Source organism: Acanthaster planci, linkage group LG02, assembly GCF_054643075.1.
Source record: "Acanthaster planci isolate LZ-2023a linkage group LG02, COTS_SCS, whole genome shotgun sequence".
In the NCBI taxonomy this organism is placed as follows: Eukaryota; Metazoa; Echinodermata; class Asteroidea; order Valvatida; family Acanthasteridae; genus Acanthaster; species Acanthaster planci.
Window position 1 is genome coordinate 4,949,188 of NC_141778.1, and position 19,928 is coordinate 4,969,115.

Sequence of the window (19,928 nt, forward strand, 5' to 3'; positions counted from 1 at the left end):
TATTACAAATGAGCATTCTTATCCGCCTAAAATACGTCTTTTATTGTGACTCTTCGGAAATGAGTATTCATTTTCATTTGCTGTAATTCAAATGCGCAAAAATAAACGTTCAATTTGATTATAAGATACAGGGTTGCACAAATCTTGACACCACTTTGGTAACAAATGTAATGTTACTCATCAAGGATTATCAATTGTTCACAAATTAAGGTCTTTATGAATTTTCTGTGCCTCCCTTTTTAACCATTGCAAGAAGGTATATGGGAACTCTAACTTTGCTGTATGATGTGATTGCGGCATGAACGTAGCACAAGAAGGAAGGTTCCCTTAGCCTCGGTGCTTAAATATAGGATTCGTACAATAGTCGGTATGTTTCCAAAGACAACATAAGTGGTTTATTTCAGTAATGAGTATTTAAACATTAAATAAATCAAACACCGTCTAAGAATTATAACGGGAAGAGTTCCAGACATACGGACGCTAGTGATTATTCCCTACAGCTAGTGACCTAGGCTGTTAGCCGTCAGAAAGCAAAAATGTGTCCAGAAAAGTTCAATTTACAAAAAACAAAGAAACAAACAAAAACTAAAAACTTTACTTTGAAAAAAGAATTTTCAGACCAGTCTCACAGGGTTTGACACAAGGTGTCAAGTGGCGTCCGTAGATGGAACTCTTTCCAATATAACTTTTGTTAGCATACCTTAAATAACACACAACGCGAAATCACCTGCACATTTTGCGAAATAGCTTGAGTTTAAATTAAGATGAATGTAAGATTGCAGAGTGAATTCAATTTCGCCCCAAAATAAATGTCGATATACTAAACTTATTATAGTTTAGCATTATAGGGGCTCGGAAATTGAACCCTGACTCCATACGACTAAATTCACCCACCGTTGAATTATAAAATTTTTATTTGTTAAATAGAAACGGAGATTTGAATGTTCGTTCTATTTTGCGCGAAAACGAAAACTGCTATTTCATGTAGACATTTTCCCAAATTGGCCGGGAAAACCTATATTATTATCGTAAAATGAACATTCCATGAATAGAAACTAGGCCTTTGTCTAATTGCTGGTAATCAAGTAGTCGTGTTAACCTAGCTGTGCAGAAACAGTGACAGGCATTTGGTATCACTTGGAATTTGTTGATGTACAATGTAAAAATGTAGCAGAACACATGGAAATATGGAAATTGTTTATGATCGCACAATGAGGTGTAGGAAGTAGGAGTACATACGTGTACGTATGACTAATCAAGCAAGTTAATTCATTTTCCAAAAACTCTTGTCTTAAGTTGATGCCCAGCGTCATTCACTTGTAAGAGCTGGATAAGATAATGCGCGACTTGTACTTGGACAAAAGACTTGGGACTTGCTTGTACAAGGACAAATTGACGGTCACTGAACAAATGACTTGTGACTTGACGCGGGTAACTGGACCAAATGACTTGTGACTCGACCTGGACTTGCAAGAACTGACTTGTTACCACGTCTGGTCTTAACCCTCTGAAAGGCCATAAACTTGAATGGTTAATCGTTCAAAATATTTGTCCTCCCCAGTCCCCCCTAAAAAACCCGCCCCAAAAAAGTGGTCGTGGATCCGCTCTCAGTCCACATACGGCTGTTTTTACCATCGTATTTCTTTTTTTTATTTTCCCCCACATTCTTTGACCAAATGTTTTTTTTTTTTGCGTAAATAATGTTTCAGTTTGTAGGATCCTTTGAAGAAACCCGTGTAATATACCTCTTAATATTATTGTGCTTTGATATGCACGTTGTTTGCGGTGTCGACATGTCAATGTCACATAAAATATATGTACACGCTTTTTGTTAGTTTTTAAACACGCAGCAGTCGTCTGAATTTTGTTTCGCCGGTGTCAAACATCCACTCAATTTTAGAGTACGAGTGTAAACAGGATACCCACGAAAACTTTCCCGCGTAAACCCCTGCTCATTCATTAAAAGCGTCCTTTAAACCCACGTGTTTTCATGCGTGCGTGTAAACACAAAATTGTGTTCGTGTTGCATCGGGCTCTAAGCAATGAAGTATTCACTATAAACATTTCTTATTTAGCACGCGAAGGGAACGAAAAAGAAGAAGTGTAAATTATTGTTCAATTACGGAGCCCAGCAGAGTTTACAAGAGTGACTTTAATCACACCTGTCGATGTGAGTATTGTGCTGAAACAGCTGACGTTACCTGGTTAGGTAGTTAACGTTACTAGCTGACTAGTACACGTACATGTGGCAGTAGGACCAGACTGGGCGTACTGTCCTTGCTCTATGTTTTACACGTAGGCTGGCGTAGACATGATAGAGACTCATAACATAGAGGAGGGCAAATATCGTTAATCTGTGCATGGTCAGGTTTGGTATATTATTACTATATACGTGTATGTTTAGCGCTGTCTTGAACCGAATTGGGGAAATTTATTCTTTTATTGTGGGCCTACTAATACTGCGTAGGCTGAGTGATAGTATAATCAACTTAGAACGTAGGCCTAGCCGTACCCCCCCCCAAAACTGTGGGGTCCGACGACGGACCCCGTTCCATTCTTAATTCTGGGGGTACTCGGAACATGCAGAAGGGAGTAGACCTACAATAAATTAATCTTGTGTAAGGTTCAAGATTGCGCTTTAAGTAGCATATGTCATGTATGTTGGCATGGTAGGGCTAATCTGTACTTCCTATCAACATTTTAGATGACAAAAACTCTGTAGACATATCCAGTGCAATTTTACATGTGCAGGTTTTACAAGTTTGCATATATTTATAATTTGCTCAGGCAGACTAGTGATTAGACTATAGCACTGTCTTGGAAAGTGTGCAGTTTTGTGCCTCGAACTGTGCAATTTTTAAAAGGAGTCATGATAGTTACCATTTGACCAGGCGGAATGATGGGATACAGGCCTAAACTGGTTCCCATTCTCTCGTAAGTCCCCAGCTGTCTCAGTTATATTACTTTTATTGGCTAGATTCTCAGTACAAAGAAAGTTATTTCCCCTGATTATTTGTTTAGTCTGGGATTTTAATTTTATTGGAAATTTTTTTTCTGATTCATCAAAAAGCTCAAAACTATTGGGCAAAATTTTGTGTGACACATCGTGGCTGGCATGTACATGAACACGTTCCCCGTAAGTATACGTGCCACGTGCAGCACAAATCACACATAAAAATTGACTCTTCAATTAAATTTGTGCAAAACATGTAGTTGATGTCAGTTTCCCCTGTGGGGTCCGACGTCCGCCCAGCTTGTGGGAGCGGGACAGACGTCGGACCCCACAGTTATGGGGGTGGATGTCAGTCTCTTACATAGGACTGTTCCTTGTGATTGTGTACCATGCAGTTTTTAGTGCTGTGCACAATTTTAGTGGCACTACGTACATTTATCTGTGATTGTGCAAAATTAAAAAATTGCAGAAATTTTGTGCTCAACGGATCAACTTTGTGGCTAGTAATGTGATGTACATGTAGGTAAATCCCTCCTCCACGGTGAAATACAGTGTTGTATTTGAGTCCATCACAAGTCTTTTCACAAGTCCCTTCACATGTCCCTTCACAAGGCCAGTCACAAGGCCAGTCACATGTCCCTTCACAAGGCCAGTCACAAGTCCCTTCACAAGGCCAGTCACGTGTCCCTTCTCAAGGCCAGCCACATGACCCTTCACAAGGCCAGTCACAAGTCCCTTCACAAGACCAGTCACATGTCCCTTCACAAGGCCAGTCACAAGTCCCTTCACAAGTCCCTTCACAAGTCCAGTCACAAGTCCCTTCACAAGGCCAGTCACAAGTCCCTTCACAAGGCCAGTCACAAGTCCCTTCACAAGGCCAGTCAGAAGTAACAGGGTGGAATGTACACATTGAGGGCACTGTCTATGCTGCTGCCATTGTAAGGACTGCTCAAGAAAATACAGTACCGCGCATTTTAACTTGCAAAAATGCACATTATAATTTTTATTATTTTTATTAACAATGATGAAGGAACGTTTTTGCTATAGCTCATTTAAATAGCTTGTGAATTGGCTTAAGACTGAATGACTTGTGATGGACTTGCAGGGACTTGTGATGGAATCAATACTGTTTTTAAAATAAGCCCCACCAACATCCTGTGGCATAGGTGCTGCACTAGAATCAGTAGCTACCTAGGGCAATAAGAACTCCTTTTGTCGAATTTGGGACTCGATTTGTACAACAAACCAAGTTCAAAAATGGTGAAAAGGGAGGCCTAGTCCTAACACCCAGACCTGGTGTTTAATTTAAGCCCTGTACTGGAGTAACATACTTCATCATTTTTTGTGTACAATGGCGGGGCAATATTGTTAGGCCAGGCCTCATTATATGAGCTCATTAACTTTCTTCAACTTTTGTGTTGTGCTGATTTTCTTTACGTGTTTCAATTACTGTACATCCTATATTTCCTTCTGAAGCATAGATACTTTTCTTTCCTTTTCTTGTGTTTTGGGGGTTGGATTAATACCAGAGATTTTTATAAAGGTCTGGTCCCTGTTTCCCGTGGTCCAGATTGGTGTAATAGAAGTAGATGGTAACCAGCCTAAAGTGCCATAACTGTAGCCAGGGCGATTCAGTTGTCACTCATTGACGTTAGGCCAAACAGAACAAATATTACAAGTCATGGTTACAAATTTATGAAAGGCAGTTGATATTTGAATGTGAACCAGTCCTGATTCGCTTTTGCTTTTTCTGTCTGAATGCCGACTGAAGATTGCGCAGTAGGTGTCTTTTGAGGGAGACTTGAACTATTGCAAGCTATTTCAGACTGAATGCCATTTTAGACTTACATGTATGTATCTCCCTTGAAAAAAATCCATAAAAAAGAAAGAAATATCCTGCATTTAACATGTTTAATGTAGCATTCAATATAAAACGTCAAAAGGATGATTTTGCAACTTTCAGGGTAGGTAAACAAATTGAAACAGCCCACAGCAGGCCTGGATTTTACATGTAGGTCCTTGTGTTCTGTCAGTCCCCATCAAAGTCCTATAAATCTCATTAGAGCCACTTTTCATACAACCTGCTGTATTGGTTCTGTAATACACTTCTTATTCTTTTTTTTTAATTTAGACCACAATGCCAGCTGAATTGTCACCCTATGAAGTCCAGCGTCTGAAGAACATCGAGGAAAACAAGCGTGTGCTAAAGGAACTAGGCTTGTACAAACCGGTAAATTGCGGAAATAAGAGCCCCCACTCACCCAAATAGTGTTTTGTAGCCAAACAAGCTTTTCTTGTTTTGTTTTCATTTGTTCATTTTGTTCCTCAAATCTGACATTTAAAATCAAAGGTGAACTAAATCTGAGGGTTTACACATGTGATGAAATCTTTTCACAAGCTAAAACTAAGAATAAATTCTGAAATTCGGTATTTAAAAACCCAAAGAATGTTCAACTAAACGTTTAGCTTTTTGAGGAAATTGCATAAATGCTGAGATGTTGGCTCAAAATTTAGAAATTTTCATTATTGCAGAATTTAAAGGATTCAGCACATTTCAAATGAAAATAAATCATTTAAATGCGCACGCAATGGAAGTGTGGTCATGTCAAATGACAAACAAACAACTTCTGCAACAAGTAGAGTCCAGGAAGTCAGCTTCAAGAAAAAAATGAGCCCTTGTAAATTGTTTTGCCTGGGAAAAAAGAGTCACCTTTTCAAAAAATTATGTAACAGTTTCAGCTTGAGCCAAGGAACATTCAGAAGCGTCCCAAGCAACTCACCCGTAAACGTAAGCAGCAATCCGAAAGCCCCGTACCCAGTAAACTCCTGCTGCAGAGGCGTGGTTTAGACGAAGAGGCTGGAAGCTCCTTTGCATCTGGTGTGCGGAAATCCAGACGGTTAATTGGACTGGTAAGTACTCATGAAGACAGAATCTATGCAAGGTTACTACATACGGGTGCTTGTCAAACTTGCATTGCTTGCACTGATAGATGTATTATGTCAAGAATCAACCATATCCGAGAATGCTAACATTCCCATCAAGGATAAGTGAAGTATCAAATAATTTTGTCCTTCATTGATAAATACCTAAGACAGTTCAGCCATTCCTGTTGGTTAGTAGCCATCATGTAGCTGGTCTTAAGATTGCGTGAAATTTAGACACCTATAAAATCTAGTCTCTTTTGCCTCGAACTGGACGAATGTTTACAATCTTTAGTTATGTTTGCACAATACTTACAATGAGCCCACATTTCGGGAGTTTCAAATTCACACTACACTGGCTTATTGCATTCTATGCCAATCTTACGCTGTACACTCCGCATGTGCACCACATTCCATGTAAAGAGATAAGATGGCTGAGGGGTGTTTGAAAAGAAGTAAAAATGTTGAACAGAATTGTCGAAAATTTATAACTTTTGTTCAACTTGTTTGACTATGTGACTCAAAGGGTTCAGCTCAGGCCATTATCAGCATCCATTTTTCTGATCTGGTCACAAAGGAACATTTGAGAGTAAGCCAAGCACACATTCCATCAGTAAGCCCGCTCAGTAAACTGCAAATTTTAGTGGTCGTAGTTGCTAGTCAAAACATTTGCAGGTTGAGTCTGTTGTGAGTTAATTAGATACAGGATTGACTTGTTTCATAGAAACCTCCGACTGCTGATGAGGTTGATGCTGACCTGTCCAAGGCTGATCCAGACGCAGACTATACGCCCACCAAGCCAGTCAGAAGAGAGAATTCATTTGGCGCTATTGAAGGTAAGATCTGGCGTCCATGCTTGATGGTCAAGCATTTCAACCAATTTAGCACAGTGTGCACGACATAACAACGTGATAAACTAAATTCCAGAAATGTACTGACTCTGTTTATTGTACATAATTAACCTTTTAAAGGTTGACCACATTTTCGCTTTGTTTACTTCACTTTATTTCGCAAAATCTTATGCAAGTGCCGGACTCCACTTACATAATTTTTTTTTGGTCGTGATTTTCATGTGGATTTAGTAGTGTTGGGATTTAGTAGTGTTGGGATTTAATGATAAATCTGTAGGTATTTCCTAGCACAATTAAATGTCATTTGATACTGTTTCAACTTTCAGGTGTAGAGGTTGGTCAGGAATGGATGATGCGGATTGACTGCTCCCGAGATGGCATCCATCGTCCCACAGTGGCTGGTATCCATGGCAACGAGGAAGAGGGATGCTACTCATTGGCATTGTCGGGTGGCTACGAGGATGATTTGGACCTCGGAGAGAGTTTCACGTACACTGGAGAAGGTATGTGGACTGTCTGGAAACCTGTGTAGTCGGGACAGGTTTGTGAATTGTAACGGAGGTTGTCATTTCATCTGAAGGCCTGGGTTTGTGTTCAGTAACACCATAAGTTCAATCCTTGTTGTTCCGTAGTTGTGGAAACATACACACAATATTTCACCTATTTTGTGGGGACCGAAAATGTTATGGGGACAGAGAAATGTCCCTAGAGCTCTGGCCAAACAAAAGAAATTGACCCCTTAACTTGGTGACGGCCTACCCACCGGTAGAGGTACCTGCATATCCTGAATGCTCACGACGGGCGCAGTACAGACAGCAATACTACGCACTCCTACCTTGGAAATTCTTTGTTTCTTCAGACAGTGAGCCAGTTTGGTATTTCTAAAAGTCTAGGTCTTTCGGGAAGAAAGCTTATATTGGAGTCAGTGTAGTGCTACACTGGTAGGACAGACTGCCATGCGTGCATGTAGCTGTGCCTGAATAGCCTCATACTGGGCAATACGCTGTTGGAATACCAGACTGATTCATTGGGATTGCTGCATGTCTTGCAGTGATCAGTATGGAACCTACATCACCCACCCTCCCCTTATTGCATACGTACTGCACTATCAAACACGCCCATGTATGTGCAGTGCTTAGGGCTCATTTCTCTACTTGCAGCTCCTGGGCTGAAGTAGCCTAACTAATGTACATGTTCTTCCCTGGAATCATCGCAAACCGTCCAAAATTATTCACTAAATGAGAAACATACGTACAGTAATTTCCCCTGTTTAAAAGAAATACCCTGAACCTCCCTTTATATTACCAAACCTTCCACAGTTTTGAAAGGATCTGCCAGTTTCAATGTCATGTCATGCAGTGCAAATTTGCGGCACTCTTGTGTTATTATTAGCAGTTATGATTCACCCGTTTGTGCATCAGCCTGTGTAAACTTTATAGACATGTCAGTTGGAAAAGTTTGAATTTTGGGCAAGCTTATCTTGGAAAACAGTATGCAAGAATAGTATGTCTGAGTTTCATAAATTGGTGTCAAAATGACATCAGTGGACCATCCCATTGGAGACATTCCTGAAGGCTGGACCTAATAAAATCAATACATTCCAAGAACATAGGAGTCAGTGTGTAGGGGCTAAAGGGATCATTTTAATGTTCAGTCTTAATCCAGTAATTTCAGTCAGTATATTCCATCTTTAATTTTCCAATAGGAATCATTGTGGGAGTAGAGGCTTTGCATGGTAGCCATCTTGAAAGGCAGTTCTTTTTTTTCCGTAGGGAAAGCTCCTGGTATGCATACCCTGTGGAACAAAAGCACTGGCCTACAAGATGGCTGTTCTGCAAACCCTCTACCGACAGATACTTTCAAGGGAAATGTTATTGTGCTTTTTTGTGATTTGGTTCTTCTCTAGGTGGTCGTGACTTGAAGGGAACGAAGGCTAACCCTAAGAATCTACGCACAGCACCACAGTCCAGGGACCAGACACTGACTAGAGGTTAGATGAATGTATACATTGTAGCTAGGAATCCCTGGCCTACAGGAAACTGTTCCGTACACAGCCTGAAATACTGATATACAGTACCTTTGCTTCTGACAGCGTTTCTGAGGATTAGCTCAGGATATAAGTACAGTCATTCACAAGCCAGCAGTGAGTTTTGGGCACCGTGGTGTAACAGTTGTGGATTAATCTATTTCATCTGGAAAGCCTGTGTAGTACAGTATGCTTGGCCTTTGTGTGAAGAGCCTACAGAAGTGTCTGTGAATACTTTCTGTGGTCATGTCTCGTTGTTTTGCCCAACAGGGAACCTGGCACTCACCAGGAATATTGAGTTTAAGCGTCCTGTGCGTGTGATTCGTGGCTACAAGTTGGACAGTCCGTATGCACCAGAGGAGGGCTACAGATATGATGGTAAGTTAGTGGAAGACTCGGCGTGAGGCAGTGCTAAATAGGGCAGACGTCGCATTACAATATTAATGATATGGTGTACTTTATGCGCGTTCCTGTACCTGGCAGGCTCTGGACATGCTTTACACAGTATTCATTATTCGGGCTCACTGAGCCTAGAAACATCTTAACTCCCTTGGGAGCATACAACAATCAACCACAATTAACCCTCTCTGCCCCCACAGATGGCTGTATTGAGACCTTACCATAGCCTCGGTGTAGAAATTTGCCCCAAGTTAATTAAATGAAATGTTCCAACACAAGGGGCATGGTCAGCTTGCTTGAATCAGTTATATCCCAACATAAATTCCTTCCCTGCAGGTGTGTACATGGTTGAGAAATACTGGTTCACCACCGGCCTCTCTGGCTTTGGTGTCTACAAGTTTGCCCTCCGTCGCTGTGAAGACCAAGCCTCACCTCCTTGGGAGGTGGTTGAACCCAGCAGCCCTGGGAAGAAGTCCGACAGTGCCTACAGCAGCCAGTCAGAGCGGGAGACTAGTGATGCTGGGAGTGAGCCGGTAAGGTTTATTTACCACTTTTCAATAGGGGCCAGATTAGTGTGCAGTGGTGCTGTGTGGCTCATCGCTGCGGTAGTGGAGCGCTTTTGTCCCCGGTGGTAATCCGCTCGCTCTCAATGCCCCAAACCCTGGTATAGGGTTTCAAAACAAGGCTGGATTATCACCACTTTTGAGAGTGAAAAATGCCGGTAATGCCCAGCAGCCTGGTCTTTTGTTCGGAGTACGGTCTTTTGTTACAGGGCCCTTTTTCCTTTGTCCGAGTTCGGAGACCCCGGCCACCCATATAAACCATACGTCTCCGATCCCGGAACCCCCGGCAGGAAGTGGTTAACCACTTCATGCCGGGGCATTTTTCAATCGGATGCTGGGCCGGCATGACTATCATTGTTTCCGTTTTCAAAATCCTTCAAAAATTCATCATTTCATTTAACGGTCGTTTATAGCCACACGAAGTAATCTTTAGGCACTACTCTAAGTTTACAGGTGACCTTCATTGATGCCCGAGTATTTCAGCCAGGCCAGCAGCCTTGTAAACAGAGCCCAGATTGTGCGGTGTTGTGTAACTGTCTTTTGTTCACGAACCTGGCTTAGTGCACTGCTGACCTCTTTTCAATAGGGGCCAGATTAGCGTGCAGCGGTGCTGTGTGGCTCATCACTGCAGTGGTGGAGCGCTTTTGTCCCCGGTAGTAATCCGCTCGCTCACAATGCCCCAAATCCTGGTATACGGTTTCAAAACAAGGCTGGATTATCACCGCTTTTGTTGTAATGCCCGGACCCAATTAATCAACTGGAGTCTGACTTGAGTCACAGCCTTTTTTGACTTGACTTGAGTCGGACTCGAGTCACAGCCTTTTGTGACTCGACTTGAGTGGTAGAAGCAAATGGCTGAAGTCCCCCACAAGAAGAACAGACTTGAGTAAAAGTTGGTAAGACTCGAGTCCCAAGAATAAAAGCAAACTTCAGGGTGAAAAAATACTGGAACTTAATGCCATTTTATAATGTTCATGTCATGTGTTGTTATTGTCAAGAGTAGATGTGGAGTGACCATGTGTACTTACCCAGAGGTAAATTTGAAAAGTTGACTCGCTCTTGTTAATATTTTTAATATTTGACTTGATTTGATTTTTGGCCTAATGACTCAAGTCACCGTGTCACAATAACTCAACTCGACTCAAGTCACAAAAGTGAGTGACTCGTTGGAATGTGGACTTTTTTAATCCTGAATTTCAGTAGAATTTTGCAACCACACCCTAAAGGGGTTTAACTTGGGCCACGGACAATGCCGCTGAGCCAGTAAGTGTTGTTACAGTCCCAAATTCTGGACCTAGTCTTCAATCCGAAAAGAATTTCTGAGGTTTGATAACAGTATGCCATCTTTCTTTGTTTGAATGGATTGCTCACATTTCATGGGATGTATTTCTTGTAGTATTTACGACTATCTTTATGTGTATTAAAACTTGCCAATACTTTGCAGGTACCCTCTCACATGAGGCTGATGAAACTACATACTATCTTAGTTTACACTGTATTGACTGGCTAATCCCAATCGATTGTTTAGTTCAACAAAAACCTGATCAAAGTGATCTGAATGAGTTTCTGTGTGGTGTACTGTATTTCTTGGGTTTTTTTTTCTTCAGGATAAAGGCCATATTGACAGTGATACTTCAGAACTCTCGCCCGCTAGCAGTCCTGCCTCGTGTCCTGAAACATCCTCCTTTTCAGAGGCTCAATAGGAAGACCAGCTCATCAAGGAGAGAGATGCCATGGTCGCGGTGGAAAACACCCATTGAATTTTTCAATTTTCACATGTTCGTGCCAGTGCTATATTTTTTGTACTTGTATAATATACCCATTTTAAAGAAATTTGTAATTTCAATTCGACCTTTATAATTGCATATTTGCCAGGGTTGATGTTAACAGGTTAAAGGTTTGTCTTTAAAGTTTAACTCATTTCTCACTCATACCTAATCTTAAAATTTTTAATGCCTTTCTGGTGAAAGATTTATAGAACACAATATTATTTTTAAAGTAGTCAAGTAGAAATAAATTGTAGAATGGAAGATATATTCTGTGGTGTTCAGTTTGTAGATGTGAAATGATTAGAATGTTCAGAAGGCCTGATGTTTGAGCTCAGTAGAATTTTTTCTTTATGCAAAAAGACAGATTGGGGTAGGTTTGTGAGGAGAAGTTTATGCAAGGAAGGCTCGACTCCATTTAGTAGTTTCTAACTAGCATTTTGATTTTAATTTGAATTTTGGTTGTCCTATACCTGTCATGAATTTGCTTTCATTTATAACTGTATTTGTTGGTGAAGCCATTGCATGTTTATTAAAGTCTAAAATTGAAATAAAATTTGTATTCATGTACTTCCAAATTTGGTGTTGATCCAAACTACTTTCACTCGGTGACCCTGATGTCAAGAGTATAACTGATTACAAATACTGGCTCATGTAAAACATGAAAACAATGTAACCCAGGGTTTTAAACTGCAGAATCTAATTAGTATTCTGATCAGATGGTCTCTTTTGGAAAGTTCAGTTTCCTGTTTAGCATTAGTGATCTTGCTTGGATGCACGCAAGTTTGGTAAGTATGAAAAATGACGCATGGAACTTAAGCACACTCTACATTTTTCACGATTAAAAATTTGCCATTTGGTTAAAAATCAGTTTCTCAATCCCCACTGAGTATGTTTAAACTGGCATCTATTAAACAAGATCCTGCCAACCTCCTTTTGCTTGATTGTACCCAAAAAAAATTTTTTTTCCATATCTGGTGATTAAAAATGGAGTACAATCATTTTGGGGCAATTCAATCATTCACCCAGCAGAAGTCATTCAATGAATGATTTAGTTGGCAGGGTTGTAATATAAATGTCAAAATTGTTACTCTCATAGACTTTAATAATAACAATATCCGGACATTAATTATTCTCCAATACTATTTATTTAATCAATATCAGAAATGACAAAGGATTCCTCACATTCTAACGGAATACAGTGGGTTTATAATTACACAGTTCCTATGTACAGTGTTGAAGTTGGTGTCAAGTTACAAATGGGTAAAAGTTCAGCGTTACCTTGAAGTCCAAATATACCGCCAGTCTTGTGTGGAGTATCTATGTAATGCTTCACATGTAGGCTTTTAGATCAGATTCGAAATGATGCCCAAGTTTGCCACCATGACCAGTGAAGCCTGCAACAGGACAGGGGTTCCCAAGGTTCTTAAATGTGTCGATATAAGGAAGTAACACCTGATTTGTTAACTGTAGACACTTGGCATGCCATAAGCATTCACGGTGACCAGGTCCAGGTCTACCTCATCAGTGATGACACTGGAAGCATTTTTAAAATGAAGACTGGTAATTGCTTACTTGCTGTGATTAGTTTTGCCTTGAAAGAACTTGAAAAGAAAACCGAACAACACAAAAGACATGACTGGGGTTTGCTGACGGGGTATTACTTGGACATTTCAAAGTGACAACTGAAATGAAAATAGCCACGGCTAAGCCAAAAGTGGTTTTAAAAATTAAACAGCTCATACACAACAAACCTAAAGACGGTGCATTCAAACCCAGTGCCACCAAGAAATAAAGATTTCTAGACACTTTCCTGGTTTGATTTTGATTAAAGTGCTGATCAAAGCAAACTTGACCAGTTCCCACTGCGCTTGGGCAGCTTGGAAAATGTGAACTGGCACAAGAATTGCGACTAAAATGTACATTAAATCCACTTGTCATTGAGACCACCCACAAGGCTGGCCACAACCAACAAAACTGGAGTACAACCAGCTAAATGGTCAAGAAATTACTGATTTGTTTAATATGCAAGTCTGAATAAATGGCACTCAATGCAAGTGTATAAATACAAAAGAAAAGAAATAAAGCTGGCCTACAGAAAGTAATGGCATATACCAATAAGCAAGCAAACTCAATAGCAAACTATTAAAAAAATGTTTCATACAATTGTAACAAAAATTTCAGAGAATTGAGGTGCGTACATATTATTTCTACACCCCAATACCTCCCCTGTTGGCCACAGTTTTTTCCCCCAATGTACACTGCTTGTTCAATCCATGTACAAAATATTCAGGAATATACAAAGAGGCCCAATATTAAAGTGTCTCATGGATTAACTCTGGCAGCCAAGTTTGTCCATGTTTTTCACAAATGCAGGCCCCAAAGTACTACAATATTCACAATATATAACACCACATTGTAGAAAAGGCACCATATATTTAAATGCAGATATATCCACGGCTACAAATTTGTAGGGGGTACATGAGAAGCAACTTTGTTCCAAACCAGCCACTCAATCATACAGAATTGCAAGCCCTAGAGTGCCTGGAATAATGAAAGCTTGATTCGTGTAACTGCATTTTATAGATGAAATTGAAAGAGAACTTGACCAAAACCTGTACGTAAGGAAAGGCAACGCAGTATACGACCGAAACATAAAGTTGTCCAAAATCCTGATTAATGAATCTTTATCTACGTGGGGAAAACATGGATGAGGAATTTAGGGTAAATCTTATCAATCAAAACTATTTGGAATAATCTGAATAGCATGTTTGCAACAGACAGATAATGCCATGATAGGGGCATGGTGGTTTTATCGGAATCAAAGCTGATCTGTGTAGTAAGTAACACGCTGATTTACACCCAAAGTACATGTTGAAGAGCATATTCCATCACAAGTCACCTACAGAATTTCTCACCTATTAGTGAGATCCAGCAAAGGAATTTGATTGGTCAGCAAGAGCAAGTTTCAATCACTGATTCCCCGCTGCGATGACCCATCCAAACATGTCCACATTGCCTACGGCACCTGCTGATGTTGTGCACAAATGCTGGATATGAAGCAAGTCCCAGATGCTGTGCGATGTTAATGGAAGAGTTCAAACCAGACATGAGCCCAAATCAAGGTATAAATACATCCACTAGGTTTTGGATTTACATATCATGGCATGCTTACTACTAAAAACTGCTCAGAGTACCAGTCTGCTAAGCGATTCCAAACTACATTTTTTTTTTCACAGGAAGCTTTGCCTGTTGTTGACAAACTCTGCACTGTGTGTTGTGGTTTCACCACTATCGTCTAGTGACTTCAAAGCCTTTCGGGCAACTTCAATCTAGTTTGGGGATGCTGTGTCATATGTCTGAAGAGTTTATGAAAACTGAACTCTGAAAAAAAAAGTTGTGAATTGGGAAGAGTGAGAAAAACAGGAGGAGCAGCTGGGGTTGAAATAAGGGACCAAAAAAGGAGACAATTTGTTTCAAATTTTACATTATTTACAAGTAAGGTGCCTTTCCTTTGGGCAAAGGTTTCAATAATTCCAAAATATTTCTCCTTTCTAGAAAACATTTTTAAGAATAAGTACGTACAAACATTAGAATTTGTTCTTGGTACATCTGCTTTTGTGTCCGTGCAACACCACATCTAACATGATTTCTTATTCGCCATTTTTCTCATTTCCAAACAACACTTCAAGTGAAAATGAAAAGTTAGAGAGTTTCCCGATCAGCAGTGAAAGTTTATCGAATCCTCAGACAAATACTACCAAGGGCTAAAATGTGACATAAAAAAGTACGCTAAAAGCACATAATTATGGGAAATTTATTCACAGCTCATCCAATTACAAAAAACTTAAAAAGAATTGTGTCATAATCATGAAATAATACAATTTTCAATTAAAATCAACACCTACAACTGCTAAAATCTTGGCCTGGGAAGAAATTATTTCAAAGGACCCACATTTTTGGCAAGTTTAAAGGAAACATGACAGATTTCACACCAAAGGACATTCAACGCTTAAAATGTCTGGAATTATCCAACCTCTTTCTTCCCAGATGTCTTTCTACACTACAAAGATGATAAACAAGTCTTCACTTTCTCATGTCTGTACATATCTCCATTAAAAATGTTAAAATTCTGTACATCAAAGTACAAGAAAAAGGATGGTCCAATGCTACCGGTGTTGCAGATATGGAGTGAATCTGAACAACACTACCTACACAGGTTCAAAATACTGCTACGTTCCACTCTTCAAATCCTGTCCACTGCTTTTTCTCTGTACTGTCTACCTTTCAAATGCTGCCAAAATGCAAGAGAAAATAGTCCCTCCCCTGAAACCTGTTGTTACAAACACTTCCCCTTTCAAAATTTACACATCCTACTATATTTGGAGAACAATTTTTTATAGTAATAAATAAATGTATTAAAACAAAAAGAAAACAAATATGATGACTATGATACAGGAAACGTTCAGATTTTGTGTGTGTTGATATCAGACCTCCAACTTATTAGATAAAAACTACAATCCTACACCATCTAAAAACCTCTTTCCGATCCCCAGATTTGATAAGGCTTTGTTAAAAATATAGCTCCAAAAACTGTGGTGCAACATGGTTAAAAATCTGCAATTTGATTTATTCCATTTATAAAAAGTGTAGTAGCGTTGCCGCATGCTTATGGAGACACCCGATTGGTTGGAAAGACTGGAACATTCCACTTTCCACAGGCGGGTTGAGCAATGCTTCCCAGCATGCTACTTGTAGCAGGGGCTATATAGACTCAATCTGTGGAATGAGAAATAAATCTTGTTATATTGATTAAAACAAAAGCTTGTATTTATGAGTCTTGCAGGCTGAAAGAAACAGATGCAGCGGAACAGTTACGCTGATGCCATGCGCCAGTGTTGTACATGTAGTTGAGTTGTTGACATTCACAAGTCCAAGATTAGCAACGAGTGAAGCAGTAACAACGAGACAGAAATGCTTTTGTAGGTAGTTTGAATAGCTTGTGGCTTGGCTTAAGACAAGATGACTTCTGATGAACTCATTGGGATTCTTGATGGACTCCAAAATCACACTACCCAAAAAGCCACCTTTTTATATTTTAATTTGTAGCAATCCAAAGCAACACCGTATCAGTAAGTGTAGCAAACTGTAACTAAGCTCCTTCCACTGCCGAGTATTCAAGTAATGAAGTGGATTTGGGATACATGATCCAAAATTTGCCGACCTGTGAATAAAGCCCTCCTGGCCCTAATCTCACATACTCATGGCTCTTATGAATAGTCCATCAAGGCGCTTGTGGCAATTCTCATGCTAGTGACATACTGTCCCTTACATTGCTTACCTCCACCGTTTTCATCATCAATGAACTGTAGCTCAGCTTCCAGTGGCGATACCTTGACTGGCGGATTCTCGCCATTTTCTGAAGGTTTGTTGTTGCCATCTGAGAAGGCAAACAATCATTTCATCAGTTTAATATGGGGGGGGGGAGTTGACAGTTGCAATATTGTAAACAGAAGGGCCATGAGTAATAGCCGTAAGCTCAAATACAAAACTGAACTGATTAGCACTGCTACTACGGTGGATTCAGAACCCGTTGTTTTATTTTTTTTTCCTTTTCCCGGGGGGAGAGGGGGAGCAAAACATGTTGGCAGAACAACTTGGAGATTTTTTCATGGAATGTTACGAGGCATTTTACATTTCAGGGCTTTTTACACTCTTTTGGAAGGAAACTGATAGGCCTATAGACTCCCCCCCCCCAATTTTTTTTTCTTATTTAAAATAAAAAAAGAAATTAGGAGAGGGGCTGTTTTGGGGTGGGAGGGGGACATATGCCCTAGTCTACAGGTCATGACAAATGATTCAATGAGAAGCTTCTGAATATGGAGGGTAAATGCCGCAGTCTGGTGTAATAATGGACAGAAAATCACGGAGACACCAAAACTACAAGGACATTACACTCACATATATGTCATTCATGGCTTCAGTTTGGTATTTGTGGAAAACACTGTATTGGTCCTGGAGGCATAACACCGTAACATGTAACCTGGACTTGACCACAGTAGTCATGCATTGAGGCTTCTCATTCTAGTTGTAGGGTTAGTCTCATCTCCTGGCACCACCCTGTATGATGTATGGTCAACAGGCGTCACAGGTCATTGACTTAGTCTCTCTCTCAAGGCTACTTACTACTTAGGGCATTGAAGCGGAGACCATCTTCAGCATCCTTGTGTTGTGTTAGCACCATCTGGGCCCTGAGAGCATCATCATCCAGTGATTTCATCCTGCGTGGATGTATTAAGCCTAGTTTAGTTGCCTTACAATTCTTACCAACACTGTCAAACTCCAAGTTGAGAGCAGAGCACGACACACACACACCCTCACGGCCAAGCTCATTCCAAGAACCTATCTGGTGATCTAATGGCAAACCACCTGCTGGAGATTTGCCCTTGTATGGAATACTTTCTAACTGTGAAGGATGAGTAATCATGCAGGGCAACCCTTTATGAGGTGGTCTGTCACAGTGACTGTTGTAACACCACTAGAAACTCACCAGATAGGATCAGAATAAAGCTCATTCTTCCACAGAAAGAGAAGGTATGAAGCTAAACAAGAAAACCTTTCTCTAGCAAACCAGAGTAGGATGCATGGCAACAGCTTTTAGCTTCAGAAACCAAGTTATTGAATGAAGCAGCTGTATGCATAACTCTATGGCTGTGTTTCCAAAGTTTGTGCAACTTTGGCAGTTTCCGCACTTGGTGTTCATACTAATCAAAAGAAGCATGTTATTGAAGAAATTTACCAGCACAACTACTGCGAGCATTGCAATGAATAATGAAGAAATAAGCAACTTTTAAAGTGAGCAGATATAATGAGCAAATTGAATGTAAATCCAAATATCCACGTCTACATCAAAGACGATTATGCAGAGCAGATGTATAGCTAGGACAAGCAAAACTAGACTGATGGAAAGTATCAACCACAGGATTTTTAAAAAAGTGTGACTGAAACGTAAAGAAAAGTGAAAGTTTTCATTATTGCATCTTTTTCTGGACTAGAAGGAGAGAAACTGGAAGTCAAAGTTCAGTGTTATAAAAGCAAAAAAGCTGCATTTCAAATTGTAATTTGTTAGGGGTTCAACAAATTTTGGAGTGGTTTGGCAGAATAAATTTTGATTTGGAGTTTGAATTTTTTTTTTAGAAATAACTCTATTTCCATCTTGTATCTTTTCCCACATCTCTGTGAAGGAAAATCCAAATGGTAAACAATTTCCTTATGACAATCAAGTTAACTGCAAAAAATGTAATGTTTTGAACCTCAAAGCTTCTGGTAATTTCAAGTAAGGCTTCAACAAGTCATGTGAACGTTTTGGATTTGGAGGCGACTATTTTGTAGTGAAGGGAGGGAGGGGCAGGGATAGACGCTACCTGGCTGCCCGCCATGCTGCCCTCTTCTCCGCCTCTTTAGCCCTGATCTCCGCCGGGGACAGCCCCTTTTCAAGCCCATCCTCTTGGTTGACGTCGGGGCTCACGTGGCCCTCCGCCTTTAATTTCTCATAGTACCTTCGCTCGGCTTTCGCCGTTCTAATTTCAGTGGGTAGACCAGTTATTGGACTAATGCTGGAAGGAGAACAGCATTTGTTTGGCAAGTCAGTTTTTTTCTTTTGGGATTGGGTGTCACACTAATCACGACAACAGACAAGTGCATGAACTGTGAACTTTGACCTCACAATCACATTCTTCAACAGGTACAAGTGAAAATTCTTCCCAACATTTATAATTTCCTCACAGAAATCTGCTCTTTTGTTCGGAGTGTCGTTATATGTTGATTTTTTTTCTGAATACTGGTACTTCTGCCATATTGCTTTTGCTCCTGGTGATGTAAGTGTTGTTCCTTATGATGACTGAAGCTATTTATTAGGCACCTGACTACTGTTTGTGGGTCTACTCAAGATCTTATTCTACATGTACATGGAAAGAGATCGATGGATGAAAATGTTTGTAAGTTACCAAACAAACTAGTTGATACAGTGCGGTGGGCCTCAATCAATGTAGACATTGTGCATAAGCTGGATAGTGCTTTAGTGGACAGGATGAGAATACAGTGCAAGTACACACCAAGACCCTTAATCCTAACACTCCTCAATCCTTCACCTGTTGGAGGACTGAGGAGTGTTAGGGTTAATCCTATCACTAATACCAGTGTTTTATATCATTTTGTATTAAACAGCGTCAGCCCAGGTGGTGTCAGCTATACACGCCCTGGAGACAGAAACTAGTCTGAGAAAATCTGACACCTGGTGAGCACTAACAATCTTTTTTTGTCCCTCTTAAGTCCGGTGGTGTAGTATTCTCAGAAAACTTGCATTTCATAGTGTCTGAAAGATAATTTTCAAGTACAGAAAGCCTCATGGTTGGATCCTTGACCAATCTCTTTCAAAGTATTCAAAAC

The 19,928-nt window shown here is 40.2% G+C and overlaps 2 protein-coding genes across 12 annotated transcripts in view; one reads left to right on the plus strand and one right to left on the minus strand.

Annotated features, from left to right (window-relative positions):
• The first annotated feature begins 1,944 nt into the window (after positions 1 to 1,944).
• On the plus strand, positions 1,945 to 12,058 carry LOC110989496 (uncharacterized). 3 transcript variants are annotated; one of them, XM_022253921.2, is made up of 9 exons: positions 1,945 to 2,170; positions 5,085 to 5,183; positions 5,687 to 5,863; positions 6,600 to 6,711; positions 7,053 to 7,229; positions 8,633 to 8,716; positions 9,023 to 9,130; positions 9,488 to 9,684; positions 11,322 to 12,058. In XM_022253921.2, exons 2-9 carry the CDS (start codon positions 5,091 to 5,093, stop codon positions 11,415 to 11,417), a joined length of 1,044 nt encoding a protein of 347 aa, XP_022109613.2. In that variant the 5' UTR covers positions 1,945 to 2,170; positions 5,085 to 5,090; the 3' UTR covers positions 11,418 to 12,058. The 3 variants fall into 3 exon arrangements, with proteins under 3 accessions (XP_022109613.2, XP_022109612.2, XP_022109614.2); XM_022253920.2 differs by lacking the exon at positions 1,945 to 2,170 and adding an exon at positions 2,236 to 2,363; XM_022253922.2 differs by lacking the exon at positions 1,945 to 2,170 and adding an exon at positions 2,247 to 2,368.
• A 551-nt stretch (positions 12,059 to 12,609) lies between these two features.
• LOC110989494 (protein scribble homolog) overlaps positions 12,610 to 19,928 on the minus strand; it is a 101,139-nt gene continuing 93,820 nt past the window's right edge. For 8 of the 9 annotated variants that reach the window (XM_022253916.2, XM_022253912.2, XM_022253915.2 and 5 more), the window contains 4 exons: positions 18,905 to 19,096; positions 17,667 to 17,761; positions 16,822 to 16,920; positions 12,610 to 16,259 (listed from right to left, as the gene is read on the minus strand). In XM_022253916.2, the coding sequence (XP_022109608.2) occupies positions 16,255 to 16,259; positions 16,822 to 16,920; positions 17,667 to 17,761; positions 18,905 to 19,096 (391 nt within the window). In that variant the 3' untranslated portion in view covers positions 12,610 to 16,254. The remainder of the gene's footprint in view (positions 16,260 to 16,821; positions 16,921 to 17,666; positions 17,762 to 18,904; positions 19,097 to 19,928) is intronic. The other variant, XM_022253914.2, reaches the window with a different exon arrangement.

What these genes read in the sequence shown, in the direction of transcription:
- LOC110989496 (XM_022253920.2), top strand. An exon ending in TTTCACGTACACTGGAGAAG is followed by an intron (nt 7,230 to 8,632) that starts GTATGTGGACTG and finishes GTTCTTCTCTAG; the next exon opens with GTGGTCGTGACTTGAAGGGA. An exon ending in GTGATGCTGGGAGTGAGCCG is followed by an intron (nt 9,685 to 11,321) that starts GTAAGGTTTATT and finishes TTTTTTCTTCAG; the next exon opens with GATAAAGGCCATATTGACAG.